The sequence below is a fragment of the Neopelma chrysocephalum genome, unplaced genomic scaffold (assembly GCF_003984885.1).
Source record: "Neopelma chrysocephalum unplaced genomic scaffold, ASM398488v2 Primary Assembly neopelma1_64, whole genome shotgun sequence".
Classification (NCBI taxonomy): Eukaryota; Metazoa; Chordata; class Aves; order Passeriformes; family Pipridae; genus Neopelma; species Neopelma chrysocephalum.
Window position 1 is genome coordinate 3,324,061 of NW_020897721.1, and position 15,845 is coordinate 3,339,905.

General features: G+C 57.0%; 1 protein-coding gene across 2 annotated transcripts in view; it reads left to right on the forward strand.

The window, feature by feature from the left end:
• Nucleotides 1–15,845, forward strand: part of LOC113967478 (phosphatidylinositol 3-kinase regulatory subunit gamma) — an 82,425-nt gene that overhangs the window by 7,526 nt on the left and 59,054 nt on the right. For both annotated transcript variants that reach the window (XM_027683083.1, XM_027683082.1), the window contains exons 5-7: nt 6,604–6,735; nt 9,592–9,793; nt 10,121–10,206. In XM_027683083.1, the coding sequence (XP_027538884.1) occupies nt 6,604–6,735; nt 9,592–9,793; nt 10,121–10,206 (420 nt within the window). The remainder of the gene's footprint in view (nt 1–6,603; nt 6,736–9,591; nt 9,794–10,120; nt 10,207–15,845) is intronic.

The window sequence follows — 15,845 nt, forward strand, 5'->3', positions numbered from 1 at the left end:
CCTGCCAGGGTCAAACATCCCAGCAGAGGCCAGGCTTGGCAGCCTCCTCTCCCTGCAGCCTCCTGCAGAGGAGAGACCCGGTGGTGTTTGCCCAGGATCCTGCTGGAGCCCAAACTGGGATGGGGAGGGCAGGAGAGCATCTCTGCTTTGGCTGTTCCACCCTTTAATTGCATTTGGTGGAGTAAAACATCCCTGGTGAAATATTGGAATCTCCTTGCCCTGCACACGAGAAGGCAGAGCCGAGGGTCACATTCCTCTTCCTCCTGCACTCCTGATGGCTCGTCCCTCCAGTGTCCCATCTCTGCCAGCAGCTCGCCTGCGAAAGTCAAGCTCCATCTTGGAAAATGGGGAGAAATTGGAGCCAGGGTTGGCTGTGGCTGGAACCAAACTACATCTCAGCTGGGGAGAAAACCGGGTTCCTGGGGCGGGGGTTTCAGCTTCCCTGCAAATACCCAAATCATGCTGGTGTTTGGCAGTGGTGGCAGGAAAACTACTAGAGACTGCAAGAAAAATGGAGTAGGGGCTGGAAAAGTTCAGGTGTTGGTTTTCTAACCCCCAATTCTTAATGTGTCAGAGAAGACAGAGTGTTTTCTAGCCTGAAAGGGCATCTGAAGTTCCAGTGGGAAGGAGAAGGATGGTTCTCTGGGGACAAGGAGATGTGCAGGTCAGAGCAGCCCTGGCTGTCCCAGGGAGCCAGTGGGCATTTGTGTCCCTGGGGCTGGAGCAAAGGTACTCATCTGAGTTGTGTTGATCAAACCCTTTTCCTGTCATGGGCCCTTTTGGAGCCCTTGCCCTTTGGGGATCTGGAAGGATGGGGCAACCTCTGGAGCCGAAAATCACCCAGGCTTTGGGATGAAGGTTTCTCATCCTCGTGGGGCTGCAGCAACATCGGGCAGAGCAGACTTGGATGCAGCATGGCTCCACATGGCTCTGCAGCCTGGGCTGAGCCTGTCCCCATCCTGGCACTGGTGACATACTGCAGGTCAGTGGCATCTGACTGCTGGCTAGAGCCTGGGCACCAAAATTGGTACTTCCATGTTGGATGGTACAAGAAGAATTATTTATAGGTGAAAAAAAAAGGAGTCAAAGACAGAGCTCATCAATGAAGGGAGGTCAGTGAACTGATTGCCTTCACTGCCACCTGGCTCAGGTGACACCAGGGCTGGCGAGTGAAGCACGGACCTGAAGGGTGGTTGGGCTCACAGACAGCTTATCTTGACTCCGGAGGAGAGTGAATTGTTTTAGGACACTGGGTGCTCAATTTGGACCCTTATGCCCCTTAAGAGAGGCAAGAGGGGCCATGTGACATCACTGAACACGGGAGTCAGAGTCACATTGTGGCACCAAAAGGAGACTTACAGAAAAGCTGCAGTTCCACAGAGAACTCGGGGGAACTCACCAAAGGGTGGGAGGTGATCAGCCAGCCAGGAGCCCCACTGCAGTGGCAGGGGAAGAGAATGGGCAGAAAAAGAGGAATAAAGCAGAGCTTTAAACAGCAGCATCAGGGTGCAACGCTTAGCCTGGCACCTGGCACCCAGCACTCCCTGCAGTGCCCGAGCTGGGGGAGGTTTGGCTGGGGGGTGGCTGCAAAGTCCTGTGTGTTATGGCTGGGCAGTGCTTTGCCACCACTGAGGCATCCTCACCCCTTCTCCCTGGGGACAGCACACAGAGATCCTGCAGCCCCCCACAGGTCCCTGGGTGCCCAGAGATGGGGCTGAGATGCTCAGATGGGGCTGAGCCCATCCGGGATGGTGGCAAAGTACCGGAGCCTCCCCCACACTTTGGATAACCCCTACCCTGCTCAGCGCTCTGGCTTGCAGACGGAAACACCGAGACCCTTCCCCAGATACAAGAGCATCACTGGGAGAAGCCTCTGCTGTTGTCAGGGCCAGGCAGGAGCTGCCTGCGACTCGGGGTGCCAGGGAGAATCTGTCGGCAGCGCGAGGCGGATTGGAGCCGGTGTCTCCAGGCGTGCCGTGGCTGCGCTGCCATCCTGCGCGCTTTGATCTGGGGCCCCGGCGCAGAGCAGTCTGCCTGGAGACACGCTCACGTGCCCGGGAATTAGGTCAGGTCTCGGTGGGGATTAGCGAGCAATGGTGGGGTCCCGGGGCTTCACTGGGGCTGCCAGGAGCTGCTGCTAGGCAGAGAGGGTTGGGAAGTGAAGAGCAGCTTGGGGGGGTCTCACACCGCTTCCCCCCCCCATCACAGTGTGGATGCCCAGGGAGGGAGAGCATCCCCATCCTCATCCCTGGGATGCCAGAGAGACTTCGAGGCCCACAAGGGCTCTGGTTTCCCCTGGCCAAGCTATTAACTCCACCAAGATGACTCTCCTCCCGAGCACGAGGCGCCCCGGTGCCTGCCGCACTGCTTTTTATTTATACCTGCAGTGGAAATAAACCCCGTGTCGTCAGAGCCTGGCGAGAGGCATGAGCTCATCTCTTATATTTGGTGGTGATGAAAGAAGGGTAAATAAACGGCAGCGGCGGAGACGTCCCTGCCGGACCCATCAGGGAGAATTGGGTGCGAGTTTTTCTCGTGCCCTCCCAGAGGTGCTGGGGAAACTGAGGAAGGGAACTGCCCTTGGGAAGCTGAGGTGGGCACCCTCAAAGGGGGACCCAGTACCCCTGCCCTGGCTGAGTGCAAGCCAGGGATATGCTGAGATGAAACCCAGCTGGGAGGGTGATTTGGGCTGCCAGGTGCTCCTGTGCATGGGCAGGGGGTGCCCTGGCAGCTGCCAAGTCCCCAGTATTACAATGATGCTGAATCAGAGCTGGGAAATATTCCCTGATTCAGTGCACAGTTCCCCAGTAAACTCCCACTGTGGGTTGCCCAGGAGCCTCAAATGCCTGGTCAGGTCTGGGGGATGTACAGATCCTCAGGCAGGCATTATCCGTGTGGATTAGAAGGCATATCCCCCAGAACTGGACAGCAAGGACATCCCTCCAGCACCCACTGGCAATCAAAATCAAAAGGTGTGGAAGGGGTAGATAAACTCCCAAGTCAGTATTTCAGTCAGCCCCACGTACAGGTGGTTTGGGTGCCCCTCTGTCACGGGGAACATGCACCCAAGAGTGTCACACTGCAGCAGCACTTGTCCAGCTTGGCCTGTTGGACTCACCCTGCTGCACCCAGCTGGGAACAGAGCCGTGGGTGCTGGGCAGGGTCTGCACCCTGTCACCCACACGCTGTCCGGGGATGTTGGTGCAGCCGTCACCTGTGGCCACATGCAGGGGACAGCTGGTTACCAGGACCTGCTCAAGCCTCTCCTCCAAAACAACCCCCCACCTCCTCCATTACACCTCTTGGCTAAACATCCTCCGCGTTTACTGAAACTCCGGGCTTACTCACACCCCCCCGGCTGGCTGCAGCTGCGGGAGAGGTCCTGGAGTTTCCTGCCCAGCCTGACTCAGCCCAAAACCCCGGCACCCTTCCGCCTCTGCTGGGATGTGGGCTCTGGCATCCCAGTGGGAGGAGGTTGGAAGCACCCATTGTCTTTCCCTCTGGGCCAGTGGTCATCCCATGCACCCTTTCTCCAGTCCCAGATTTATTCCTGCTTTTCACCCCTCTGTGGGGAAGGCGTGCTCTCCACTGGTCCCCGGATGCTTGCTCTGACAGCAGGTCAGCAAGTAGGTTGTGTGCTGAAGGGGGTTGGTATGGGGTTAAGGTTGGGGTTTTGGGGTATTTTCCTTCTATTTATGGCAGGCAGATAGAATCCCTCCGTCATTCCTCCGTCATTCCCCTGGGGAAAGGACGGGAACATCTGGAGAGCAGCGGGAGAGCATTGACTCATCCTGCAGCTTCATTAACTTCTTATAGCTGGTTATCATCTCCCTCTGATAAGAAGAGAGCAGCATCCGTGGGGTCAGGCCTGTGGTAATTGTCTGGGAAGGCTCCAGGGTTAACCCTTCCCCAGCTGCCGGCTGAGCCTCCCTGAGCTGCCGGGGCACAGCCGGTGCCGGGGAGCAGCTCGGAGCAGCCCCGGGTTGTGTTCCCAGCGTAATGGGGAGCCCAGCTCAATGGCAGCTCCAGGGGGAGGAGAGGAGCTGGGGCAGGAGGATGCCACTGCACCTCCAGGAGGATGGGGGCAACGGGCTTAATGGCTATTTCTGGTCGCAGAGAATGGTGCCACCAGCAATCAGTCCCCGTTGGCGGGGTGTGAATCCCCCTGGTCTCCCCATCGTGCCTCTCTCTGGGTGTAAAGATGTTTTTGAGTCTCGCTTTGAAACCGGCTGAGCCTTCCCTTTGAACACCCCCCCAGGCCCGTGCCTAACGAGGCAAACAAGCTAATTAGGCCACGGTGGAGCCCAGGGCTGGTCGCCTGGGGCCAGCGCCCGGCAGCGGCCCCTTGCCTGCACAGGAACAGCTTGTGGCTGCTCTCCTCAATTCGCACCATCATCCTCAAGGCGAGTGACAGGTCCCTGCAGAAATTTCTGTGGCGAGTGAGAAGGGCTTTGGGGTTTGCCCGGTGCATTCCACTGATGGGAAAAGCTCTTCGCAATGCAACAAGACTCTGAGACCCACCAGCAGCATCCCTGGGTTTTAGCCATGCACTGCGAGGATTCAGACCAAAACAGGTGTTGGAGCATCTTGTGGGATCCCTGACCCCACTCTCCTCCACCTGCCCAGCTTGAAACAACCTATCAGCTCATTTCTCCAGGACAAAAATGGGGAATTGACTGTCACCCCCTGGCAGAAATAACACTTTTGGCCAGCCAAGAAGGTCCAGAAGTGTGGCTGGGAGATGGCAGCATGAGCGCAGACCAGAGTGGGGTCAGGGTGCATCTGGCACTGCCCTGCCTACCTCAAAGATGCCAAGGGCAGAGTGGTCCATGGGATGATGCTGTGACTTCGTGGGGTGCCAGAAAGGCAGCACCCACCTTTGCCCTGGGTCATGTCTGGCCAGGCTGGATGGCTACCCACCCCAGCGTGGTGGCATCTCTCCCAGCTGTCCCCACACTGCCCCGGGGCACAGTTCCCAGCCAGCTGGGTGCTTGCTCCTGAGGATGAGGTAGTGTCTCCCACGGCTGGGTTAAAGGCTTCGCTTTGGGCATTGGTCAATCTGTTTTCCCTCCGGCCTGGGAGCCAAATGGAAGGCACTGGCCATAAGGGACCCACTATGGCTTCTTGACCCCGAGCAGGCGGGCAGGCTCCCAGGCTGCCTGGCCCACAGTGGGGACATTCCAACGAGAGGAGATCAAGGTCAAGGTGACCAAAAACAGCTTTTCCCAGCTGCTTCCCATTCCAGCCCTGCTGACCATGTGTCTCTAAAGCCTCGTCCTAGGAAGTAGCATTTCTCCTCTCCTTTGTGTTTATTGCCCCAGAAGGAAGTGCAGCTGAAATGGCTGGAGACTCGTAATATTTTCTGCTGGAAAATGCTGGCCTGGGAGATTGAGCATCTCCCAAAATGGCACCAGTTTCAGTAAAGCTGCACCTAGGGGCAAAGACCGAGAGGAGGAAGGGGAGGGGGGCTCAGAGCAGGGCAAGCCCACTGTCTTCATAGTCACACCATGCAATTGGGGGCCTAATACAGCATCTTTAAGAAAGTGCCAAATGTGCTTTTTTGTTCAAAAAAATTTAACCTTCTCAAATCATACCAAATATGTTGGGCTTTTTTATTATTCCTGACCACCTCAGACATCCTCCAATTTCTCCTGCAAGGAGAATTTCAAAACATTGCATTTGGCTCCAGTTTGAATCAAAGCCAGATTTTGAAACCTCCAGATCTTTGCAAAAGGGACCAACGTCCTCTGAACGGCCACCACCCGGCCCAGCCGGGCTGAGAGACCTCCAAGACAAACGCATGAGGCAATACCAAAGGATGCTGAAAGGGCTCTTCCCCCTGGACCCTGGTGAGGCAATGTCCCCGTGCTGGCCCAGCCACGGGGCTCAGACAGACACATCCCACCCTTTGACTCCTGCCGGACCGTGGGACAGTTCTGCTCGTAGTGCTGCCCCTGTCCTGAGCCCAGGCTGTGTGATCTCAGCCCCTCCCTGTGCTTCCCCCCCTTCCTGGAGCATCCTTCACCACCTCCCCAGGGCAGCTGCCTTTCAGGGCTGGGAGAAGAGATGCCAATTGGGGCACATTCACAGTGTTTCAGGATCACTGGGGGTGGCATGGGCCTTTAGCAACGTGAATTGTCTGGGGACCATAACCCCATTCCATGAATGCATTTTCCAAGCAGTTCCTCCTGGGCTGGGGTCAGCACATGGTACCTGGCCCTGATGACCAGAGGATGCTTGGGGGGGCTGCTCAGCGCTTCCCATGGGTGCTGTCCTGCAGTGGGACCCCAGTGGAATGGTGAGATTCCCTGCCCCATGCTCTGGATGTGCAGTTCACACAAAGCAGAGATGCTGCCTCGTGCTCTCCATGGGCACATGGAACTCGGGGTCAGTGGAAACTGGGACAGGAATATTTGCTGAGAGGGGGGGTGGGGTGGTGGTGGCAGTGAAATCATGGGCTGCCACACTGGGGAGATGGGGGCATGGGCAAATAAATCAGCCCCCATGTCTGGAGGAAGGTCCCCAGGGATGGAAGAGCTCTGAGCTCTGCACCAGAGGGGCAGAACCACGGGCTCATGGTTCCTGCTGGCTCTTTCCCCGCAGACGCCTCGGCTGTGGACATGGACCTGTATGAGGCCCAGACACTGGCAGATGCCCTGAAGTGGTACCTCCAGGAGCTCCCATCGCCCCTCATCCCTCCAGCTCTCTACAGCGACTTGGTCCACATGGCTCAAGGTAAGCACACCCGGGCTCCCCCACACCTGGGACCTTCGTGAGGCTGAAGAAGCTTTGGTTAGACCCTAAAAAGGCTCCCCAGCATCTCCAGGGTGGCTCTGACCTGATCCCCTGCCCAATGCTGCACAAAGGGCAGGTTCTGAGAAGGACCACTGGGAACATCACGTGTGCCAGAGCAGCACCGCAAGATTTGGGAGGTGATCTGGGAAAGCAAGGGGAGGCCCAGAGGTCTCCTTTGTGCCCACCACAGCGTGGTCTTCTCCTGCTGCAGTGCCCAGAGAAGGAGGTGCTGCCTGCCAGGGTGAGTGGCTGCCAAGGCTGGGTGATGCTGGCCCCAGAAGAAAGCATTATTATAATATTTTGGCTCTGCTGCCTGGGAATTTTTTCCTGTAATCTCATTAACTCTTGGCTTTATATGGGCACAGAAAATTCTCTGCTTTTTCAGCTTAGTGCCATTAGGAAGTGCCTTTAGATCCCTGCAAGCTTTTCCACCTCTGTGCAAATGTATGAGACCATTAAGGTTTTGGTTTTATTTGCTTTTTTTTCAAATAAACAGAGCAGGGCTCGTACCCAGGCCAGCAGAGCCCATGGTCCATCTCAACAGTGAGCCTGGACTAAAATGCATTTCATGGGAGCCGCTCAGCCCCTCCCAGCCTGAGGCCCTGGGGGCATCACCAGGCACACATGAAGCCCTTGCCCACCATGTTAGACAGGACCTGAATCCCTTGCTGCCTGTGAAACCGGGATTTCCCCTTCCACAGCAGCTCTCATCTCACTGCCAGTTGCTGCAGTATCCTACATCCCCGAGCATCACTTCTCCATCCTAATCCAGATTAGTGCTTGGGCAGATCATGTTCTTGGCTGCCTTAAGAGGCACTAAAAGATCACCCATGGCCAGACCAGCATGGCCTTTCCCTACCCTGTCCTGATGGGAGAAGGCCACAGGCTCTTTGTGACCTCCAGCAAGGCAGGGGGGACACATGGACAAGGCGAGGGATAACTCACAGCCCATCCTCCCTGCCCTGTGCTGGGACATGGAGCCAGAAGAAACACCCCTGGGGCTGGTGGCACAGAGAAGCTGCCTTCCCCTCACCCGTCAGAGCAGAAATCAAAGGCTGCCTCCCTTCCAAGGATAAAAACGCAATTAGGAAGCAATTAGCTGGGTTGCCTCGTTAAGCAACTTCAAAGGGAAGCGCCTTTCCCTGCAGCCTGTGCTGCAGTGGGCTCTGCTCCTGGCACAACAGGGGCAGGAGGAGGAGGAGGGGGTAGGAACGGAGGAGAAACCAATGAAAAGGGGATTTCTCTGGGTCTTAAAAGAAAAAAAATGAAAATATAAGTCTTTGAGGAGATGGTGCTGGGTTTTGGCAGCCTGCCCTGCAAGGCTCCTTCTGCCCTGCTTGAGGCTGAGGGCTGGAAAAGCAGCAAGATGACCACCTGCAAAAGGAGGGGGAAAACATCGCCAAATTCCCCCTTTGGCTGTGGGCCTTCTCCTGCGGGATCCTCCGGGTGCAAAAAGGTGCAAAAAAAGCAGGGACTGGGATAGGGGAGGCCTGGAGCAAAGCCAAATATGCCTCAGGAGCAGCTTGTTGGATACGAGTACTCACAAACACCCCATTACCATCCCAGCTGGGTTGCAGACCTGCTTTGGAGGGGATCCCAGACCCCTTCCCCTGCAGCTCTGGTGCACCCTGGCCCCAAGGATGGATGCTGGGAGCTGGCTGGGCACTGGCCAAGCCTCAGTCCTGGAGCAAAGAGCCGCGGGGAGCTGAGTCAGTCCCTGGCCGAGCCAAGCTTTGAAGGTGGCTGAGACCAACCCAGCCCTGGGGACCTCCCTGTGCCCCGCAGATAAAAGGGTTGGGACAAGGCAGGGATGGATGATGGCTGGACAGCGACTGTTTCCTGTGCCTGGGGCAGACTGCAATCCCAGGGCACTGATCTCACAGCTCACAAGACCAGGGAGCCCCAGCCAAGGCTGCCAGAGGCCACTGGGGACATGGAATAGGACACTGGTGGGAACGCCATGGGCTGTGGGCTGCTCGGGACACCCGTGATGGGGGTTCTGGCAGTACCTCCCTGATGTACAACACCACCAGGTGCCTGATTTTATTCATGTGGGCAATTCAAGCATCACTGGAAGTAGCTGTACCCAGTCAGCCCTCCCTGTCCTGTATTTCATGGGGTGTGAGACCACAATGTGGGGGCTGCAGGGGCCTCACTACAGCCACACCTGCTGCCCAGGTGCACATTTGGGTTTTTGCCTCCTAAAAAGCCTTTTCCCTCCCAGCTTGCTTTTTCTGCAGGGGAGGGCTGAGCCTTTAAATTCAGCAGATCTTCCAGCTGGTGCCCATTTCCCCACCTCTGCTTTGCTCTGCCTCTGCCATGGCTTTGCTGTGCACCAGGGCAGGGTTCTCACTGTTCTCCTCTGTTGGAGCAGCAGTGAGGGGTGTTTAGGTGCAGCCCTTTCCATGTGAGAAGCTCAGCCCCCCCATGCTCTCTCCCTGGCTGTGCTGAGAGGAGGAACGTGCTAAAGGCACCTGACAACCTGACCTGGGGTGGTGAGGTTGTGTGAGTGGGTAAATGGGGCTGGCAGCTCCCAGCGAGAGGAAGCCAAGACCGTGAAGACACTTGTGCATGCCCTGGGATATCCATGTGTCCCCCAGCCTGGCTGGGAAGAGATGGGCTGCATAGGTTTTGTGGGAGAGGTTAAGATCAGGGTTTCTTGGGTCTCTGGGGGGGAGCAGAGAACTGCCACAACTCATGCCATGTGTGCTGGGGGGTGCCAGGCTCCCATGAGACGCAAGGGGATGCTCTGACCTCCTGAACTGACCGTTTTCTTCCTGTGCCCCTCTGCTGCAGAGACCCCAAGCCTGGAGGAATGTGGCCAGCGAGCCAGAGCCCTGCTGGCCCCCCCAGCCCTGCCACAGCCCCAGGCACTGCTCCTGCGCCAGCTCGCCCGCCACTTCTGCCACCTCTGCCAGGGCACCCACCGGAGCCGCTTCTCACCCCGCCTCCTCGGGGAGCTTTTCGGGGAAGTGCTTCTCCGCCCTGTGGCAGCCAGGTGAGGTGCCCCTGCCACACACGGGACAGGGTGGGTGAGAGGAGGGTGCCCGTAGCCAGGCATGGACAAGCTGGTTTTGCTGGATGGCAGCCCACCAGTGGCCCAGCCCCAGGGTTCTCCGAAGGGGGAGCTGGATCTGGGAGCTCAGATGCTCAGACATCACACCCATTCCCGGGTGTGATGCACTTATGGAACTGGGATACACAGCATTGCCTCGGTCCCACAGGAGATCCATCAGGGCAGCTGGCTGCTGTCCCACGGGGGTTGAGGGTCTCCAGGGAGGCTGAGGTGCTGGCATCCTCACAGACCCCCTCCTTCTCCCCACAGCACCGAGGCAAGCCCTGAGCTCCGTGCAAGGATCCTCGAGTCCTTCATCATGGCCAGCGAGATGGCAGAGCTGCCGGCAGCTCCTGGTAAGAGATGTCCAGCTGGCGGTGGAGGGGGGACAGCAGGTGTGAAATTCAGGGAATTGGCAGCAGCAGCTCACGGGGCAGTTTTGGTGGCCGGTGTGGTGGCAGGAAGGCGCCCATGTCCCTGTGGCACTGCCCGGGCTATGCTGACTTCCTGGACAGGCAACCTGTTCCCATTGCCCTCCCTTCTTTCTCCTCACAGACATTGATTTTGGGGCATTTCTTTGCAGCCTCTCAGAAGGTTTGCAGCTGTTTTCTTGCCTAATGTCTGTGTCACTGCTCTTTGGTGCCAGTGTGATGCAAGTGGGTTCTGGTGCCCCATTTTGGGGGCTTGGTATGCATGGGAGCTGTCAGTGGAGGGCTGCTGTGCAGCTTGTTTCGTTGAGCAGGGATCTGGATACAGTCTGTGAGGAAAAAAAATACCGGCATGATCATAAAACGGCAGGATGGTTCTTGCTAAAGGATCAAATTAGGGTTTATGATTTTTGACTTGCATTTAGTTCCCATGTGTGCAGAATTGCACTGCATCCACCAACACACTGCTGCTTTGCCCTGTGGGGCATCCCCAGGGTGGTGACAAGGATGGGCACTTGTCCCCCACCTCTCCACGCATGGGAAAGGAACTGGGAGTGTGGGTTTTTCTGGAGATGTTAATGAGCCCACCCAGCCTCACCCCTCAGGGCAGCAGTCCTGCCTCTTTCATTACCAACACCAGTGTTTGCCTCCAGCACCTCTTTGCTCTTTTGCTCTGCTGGCCACCTGCTCTTGCTAGATCCCTCTTGCTGAGTGGCATCTCATGTCCCACTGGTGTCCAAAACCGAAGCACATCACCCCTGTGCCTTCTGCAGCACTTCAAGGACGGAAGGCAAGTGTTCCTTCCAGGCAGGGATGTACACAGGAGGGAGAAAGGTGCTCAGGGGAGCACAAACCACAAACCCTGAGGACCACCGAGACAAATCCTTGGGGGATCCCATCTCCAGGCTGCCACTGAGACCCATCTGTTCTCCCACACCAAGCTGCCCAGAGCTCCCAGTGCTGGGAGGCACAACTGCTTCCAGGCCTCCTGCTTGGAGATATGTTGGCACTGGCCCCAGTGAATCTTGTCTCTCTGTGATGTCTCTGGGTCCTTGTCACCACCCTGTCTCCCTGGGGGATGGCTGGGCCAGGCAGTATTATGACTCTTAATATTCCTCATAAATCAGCCCTTTCAGACTTGTCATCTTATTTATTGCTCTCCCCCAAGCTCTCGCCCATGAGTTTGCTGAGATACATATGTCTCTCTTCCACCTGCTGATCCAGATGTTGGGCAGCTGCAGCTCAGCGGTCCCCAGGGTCACCACTGCCCTCCCTGGACCTTGTGCTGTCATCAGCTGTCCCCACCCTGAAATGAGCAGAGGGGTTGGGCAGGATCCTGGGGTCCTTCTGGGTCAAAATCTCCCCTCTGGGCATCCCACAAGCGTGGGGCAGGGCACGGGACACCTGGGCTCGCTGTGGGACTTCAGACAAGTCCTGCCACCTCCCCTCTCTTTGTACCTAAAAGCAAGGATATTATTACTTGCCTGTCATCACATTAGGATGTTGGGAAGCTTAATTAAATGTCTGCAAAGCGATTTTGAGAGCTGCGGATGAAAGGGGCTATATATAAAGTGCAAAGAATTATTATTAGCGGTGGGTCCGTGCCCCGGCCCCGTTCCCATCACCCTGGCCCCGCTCCCCTGTCTCCCGGCACCGGGATTATTTTGGTGCGTGTGTGGAGTTGTGGTTTTATAATTATACATGTAAAATAGCTATAAATACCCTGCAATAACACGGCGGGTGTGTGCGCATAGCACAGGAATAGGAGTCGGTAGCTGACATAAGGAAACCGCGGTGTGACCTCATTCTGACTCAGATGTAAATATACCTCGTGTGAGGGGGCAGCTGGGGGGTTTGGGGGCTGCTGGGGGGCTGCAGGGGCAGTGGCCTCCTTGGCAGTGAGGGTCATGTTTTGAGTGGAATCTGAAGCTGTCTGCTAACTCCAGGGAGGCTCCTTCAGGGTCAGGATCCCTCCTCCCTCGTGTGTCCTGGGACTGACGGTGGAGTCTTGGATGTTAAAATCATCAGGAATAAAAATGGCAGTTATGGAATTTGGTTCCTGGAGGGGCTTTTCTGGGTGGGTTCGCTGTTGTTGAGTTTGCAGAATGCCTTCCCAAAGGCACTGCTCCTGGAGGGTCTCTTTAACCACCTGTGGATGGGTTGCAAACAGAACAACGGGTCTGTGATGGCTCCTGAAAGTTCTTTCTGGTGACTATGGGATGCAACATTGGGGTCATGCTGGAGGCACTGGTTTGCATAGGGCCATGCACTGGTTTGCATGGGGCAAGGCCACAGATCCATGGCAAAGCTGGGCTGAAGCCTGGGGCCAAGTGATTGCATCCAGGACACCTTGCTGTGCTCTCCAGCAAGCCCCCAGCGCTGGGCAGACATCCCAGGGGGACATTCCCCAGCCCCATGGGGACCCAGGGGGCACACAGAGCCCACAGCACAACCCCAGGGTCTGGGGAGGGCTGTTTCCCGAGCAGGGTGAGGGGGCAGGGGAAGGCAAAGGGAAGAAGTGATGCAAATACCAGCTCAGCTGAAGGAAGATGACTTCATCTCCTTTTCCTCTCCTGGTGCTATTTATAGTCACTTTAATTTACTCCCCTTTGCTTTATTATCTCTCCAACAAGCCGTTAGCCCTCAGACAGCAGGATGCCTTTACTCACCATGCAGCCCAAAGTTCTGACAAAAAAAAAAAACAAAAAAACACAACCCACTACCAAAAAAAACCCAAAAGTGGGGGCAGGAGGCAGGGTAAGGCGGCAGAGTGCCTGGGCAGGAGCATTGCTGTCCTGTGACGTAGCTTTCTGGAGAAAATGAGAGGATTTTTGGCTCCTTTTGGAGAAAAGAGTGAGAATTAAGCAAGGAAGATGTCACCCTCCTCCTTCAGAGCAGTGGCTGGAGGTGCCAGGGTCCCCTCCTCACCCCAGGATGATGTCCCCCTGTTTTGGTGGACCCTGCTGAGGCAGACACCCCCTGTTTCTCCCCAGGACCCTCAGCCCTGCCCTGCTTTATGTGGGGCAGTGGTATCACGCCAGGAGGTGGGGATCAGGCCCAGCCCAAGCGCCTTGAAAACACATTCCCAGCAAGAAGGTTTGGCATCCCTGGGCTATGGGGAAACTGAGGCACAGCCTCCCCATGGAGTCACCTTTCCAGTGGCTCCGAAATGCAGTCCCTGGGAGCACTGGTCACCAGCTGCCCAGCCTGGAGCCCAGCTCCAATGCACCCCAAACCCCAGTGCTCAGCAGGGGTGGAGGTCTGCAGTGGTGCTGGCGGTGGGTGACATCCCATGAACATCTCGTGATGTGACACGCTGGACACTTCCCAGCCCAAGCCCCATGCAGGCACCTCTGGGACAGCACTGCCGCTGAGCAGGACTGCCGTGTTAAACCAAATTAGAATGATCTGGCTTTGAAGTTTTTAATTAACTTTTCCCCTGTTTGCTTTCTTCTGGATCCAAGGGAAAAGCCCAGCCTCCCGCTCTCCCCAGCTTGCGTGTCAGTGTGTTACAGTGGAGGTTGCAGGCTCGGATCTGCAGGGAGTCAGGGGGGAGCAGAGGGCTTGGCAGGTGGGGCCAATCCAGGGGGTGCAGCCCCCTGCCTGCCTGGGATGTGGGGGCACTGTGTCCAGGCCCTGCCCTGCCTCCATGGGAGCATCCCTGGACAGCCATGAGCATCCTCCCCCTTGTCCATCGGCCACAGGGTGCCTCCAATTGCATTGCCCCTTGGTGTTTCATCCCCTCGGAGCTGCTGATGTGGGTTAAAAATAGCCGGGAGAAAACCCAACCAAAAGCCCCCAGGTGGAGAGCAGCCATGAGGCCATGGCTGAGTGGTCCCCTGTGCCGAAACACCTCATTCTGCCTCCCCGAATCTGCAAATAATACAGAGAAAACAAATTAACAGTGGGGAAGGGGAGGGAAAAGAGCCAGAGCCGAGCCAGCAACATGAGGTAGGGAGAGCGGCTAAATATAACAGATCCCTGAAGGCACGGGGAAGAATATGACGGGGATCTGCACTCCTGCCGTCCCAAAAGGCGGCCTTGTGCCTTCCCAGCTGCTCCTCATAATGCAGCCCTGCCCGGTGAATCCAGAGAGGGAAAAGCCTCCGAGAAGGGCAGCAGTGGGGAGGCTTCTTCCCTTGAGCCATGGAGCAGGGAGCGGTGCTCCCACATTCAGCAGAGGATGGGGGTCCCCCAAGCACCCAGGGTGCCCAGCTGGGAGGCAGCTGCTGCCTGACCCACTTGCAGGCAGCCGGCGGGCAGTGGGATGCTGCTGGGAGACCCCAGGGGTGCTGCCTCCGCAGCTAATTTTAGCCTGTGTTCAATTAATCATGGAGCGGGAGGGGATCTCAGCAAGCCCAGCCTTTGCCAGTGCCTCCACCAGCTCCTCTTTCCACCCTGTGTGCGCTGCTGGAGGGTTCAGAAGAGCAAGGGCTGGGCATACACCCACCCCGTGATTTTGGGCTGAGGAACTAAGAGAGACCCCTGTGCCAGCCTTCTTCCACCTGGCTTTAAGAGGCTGTGGCAGCCCCGGGAAGGATGTCCCATGGCAGCACAGGGCCAAGAGGGAAGGAGGCCTCCCTTGGTATCTCCTCATGCCTCAGTTTCCCGACGTCACTGGCAGTGGTGGCCTTTGCTGTGGCGTTTCTCAGGTTGCCTGTACAGCTCTGAGCAGGAGTTTTCCCATTGTGCCAGGGCTCTGGAATGCCTCCCTGGAGTGGGGAGCAGTGACACCCAGCAAGGGATGTTTCAGACCTCTGCTGCACGCCCTGATGGCAGCCCCTTTCCTGGGATTCACCAGCTCTGGCCCTTTCCTAGCCCAAGCTTTGCAGGTCACCATGTCCAGTGCTGCTTTGCCAGGCAAAGTTGGGGTCGGAGTAGCTGCATTGCTTGAAGACTGTCAGCTTCCCTGGCACAAGGAGGGACACTGGCGATGCTTTTGGAATAGAGGGTGACACCCCTGTGGTCCCACTCTCCCCACAGCTCAGCTTCACCGGTCCTGGTGTCAAAACCATGGCACAGTCCAGCCCTCCCCCGTGACAGGGGGAATGGTTCCTGACAGAAACAGGGCTCGGCTGGGATTGAAACCCTTTTCCTGCCCGCACTGCATGGCCGGAGCTGATAAGGCCTGGATAACCCCAAGCATTGTGTGTGTCGTCGGCCCATGACCCGCCAGCATGAGAGGAAATGCTGCTGCTCGGCCAGCCAGGATTCGGGGGGAGGTCCTGTGTATGGTGGCAGGCTGCTGGAGTGCCCTGCAGTCTGGCCAGCCTGCCTTTTCTTTTGCCAGCATATGAAGTTTTGGACTGGCTCCGTCAGATCCTCATTGGTGCAAGCCCAGGTTGCTGTGCCAGCACATGCCAGCCGGCTCTCGGCTGTTCGGTCATGAAAGCTGCCAGCCTGGAAGACCTGGGGGTTCAGAGTGGTTGTCTGGTGTACTCAGGGTTTGGCCCTTGGGATTTGCAGGGCTCTTCAGATGGAGCTCTGAACCTGGGTCACCGCTGCCTGCTCCAGAGGGCAGCTCCCAGAGGCCAGACTGGCTGAGCAAAACCTTCCCAACCCAGACA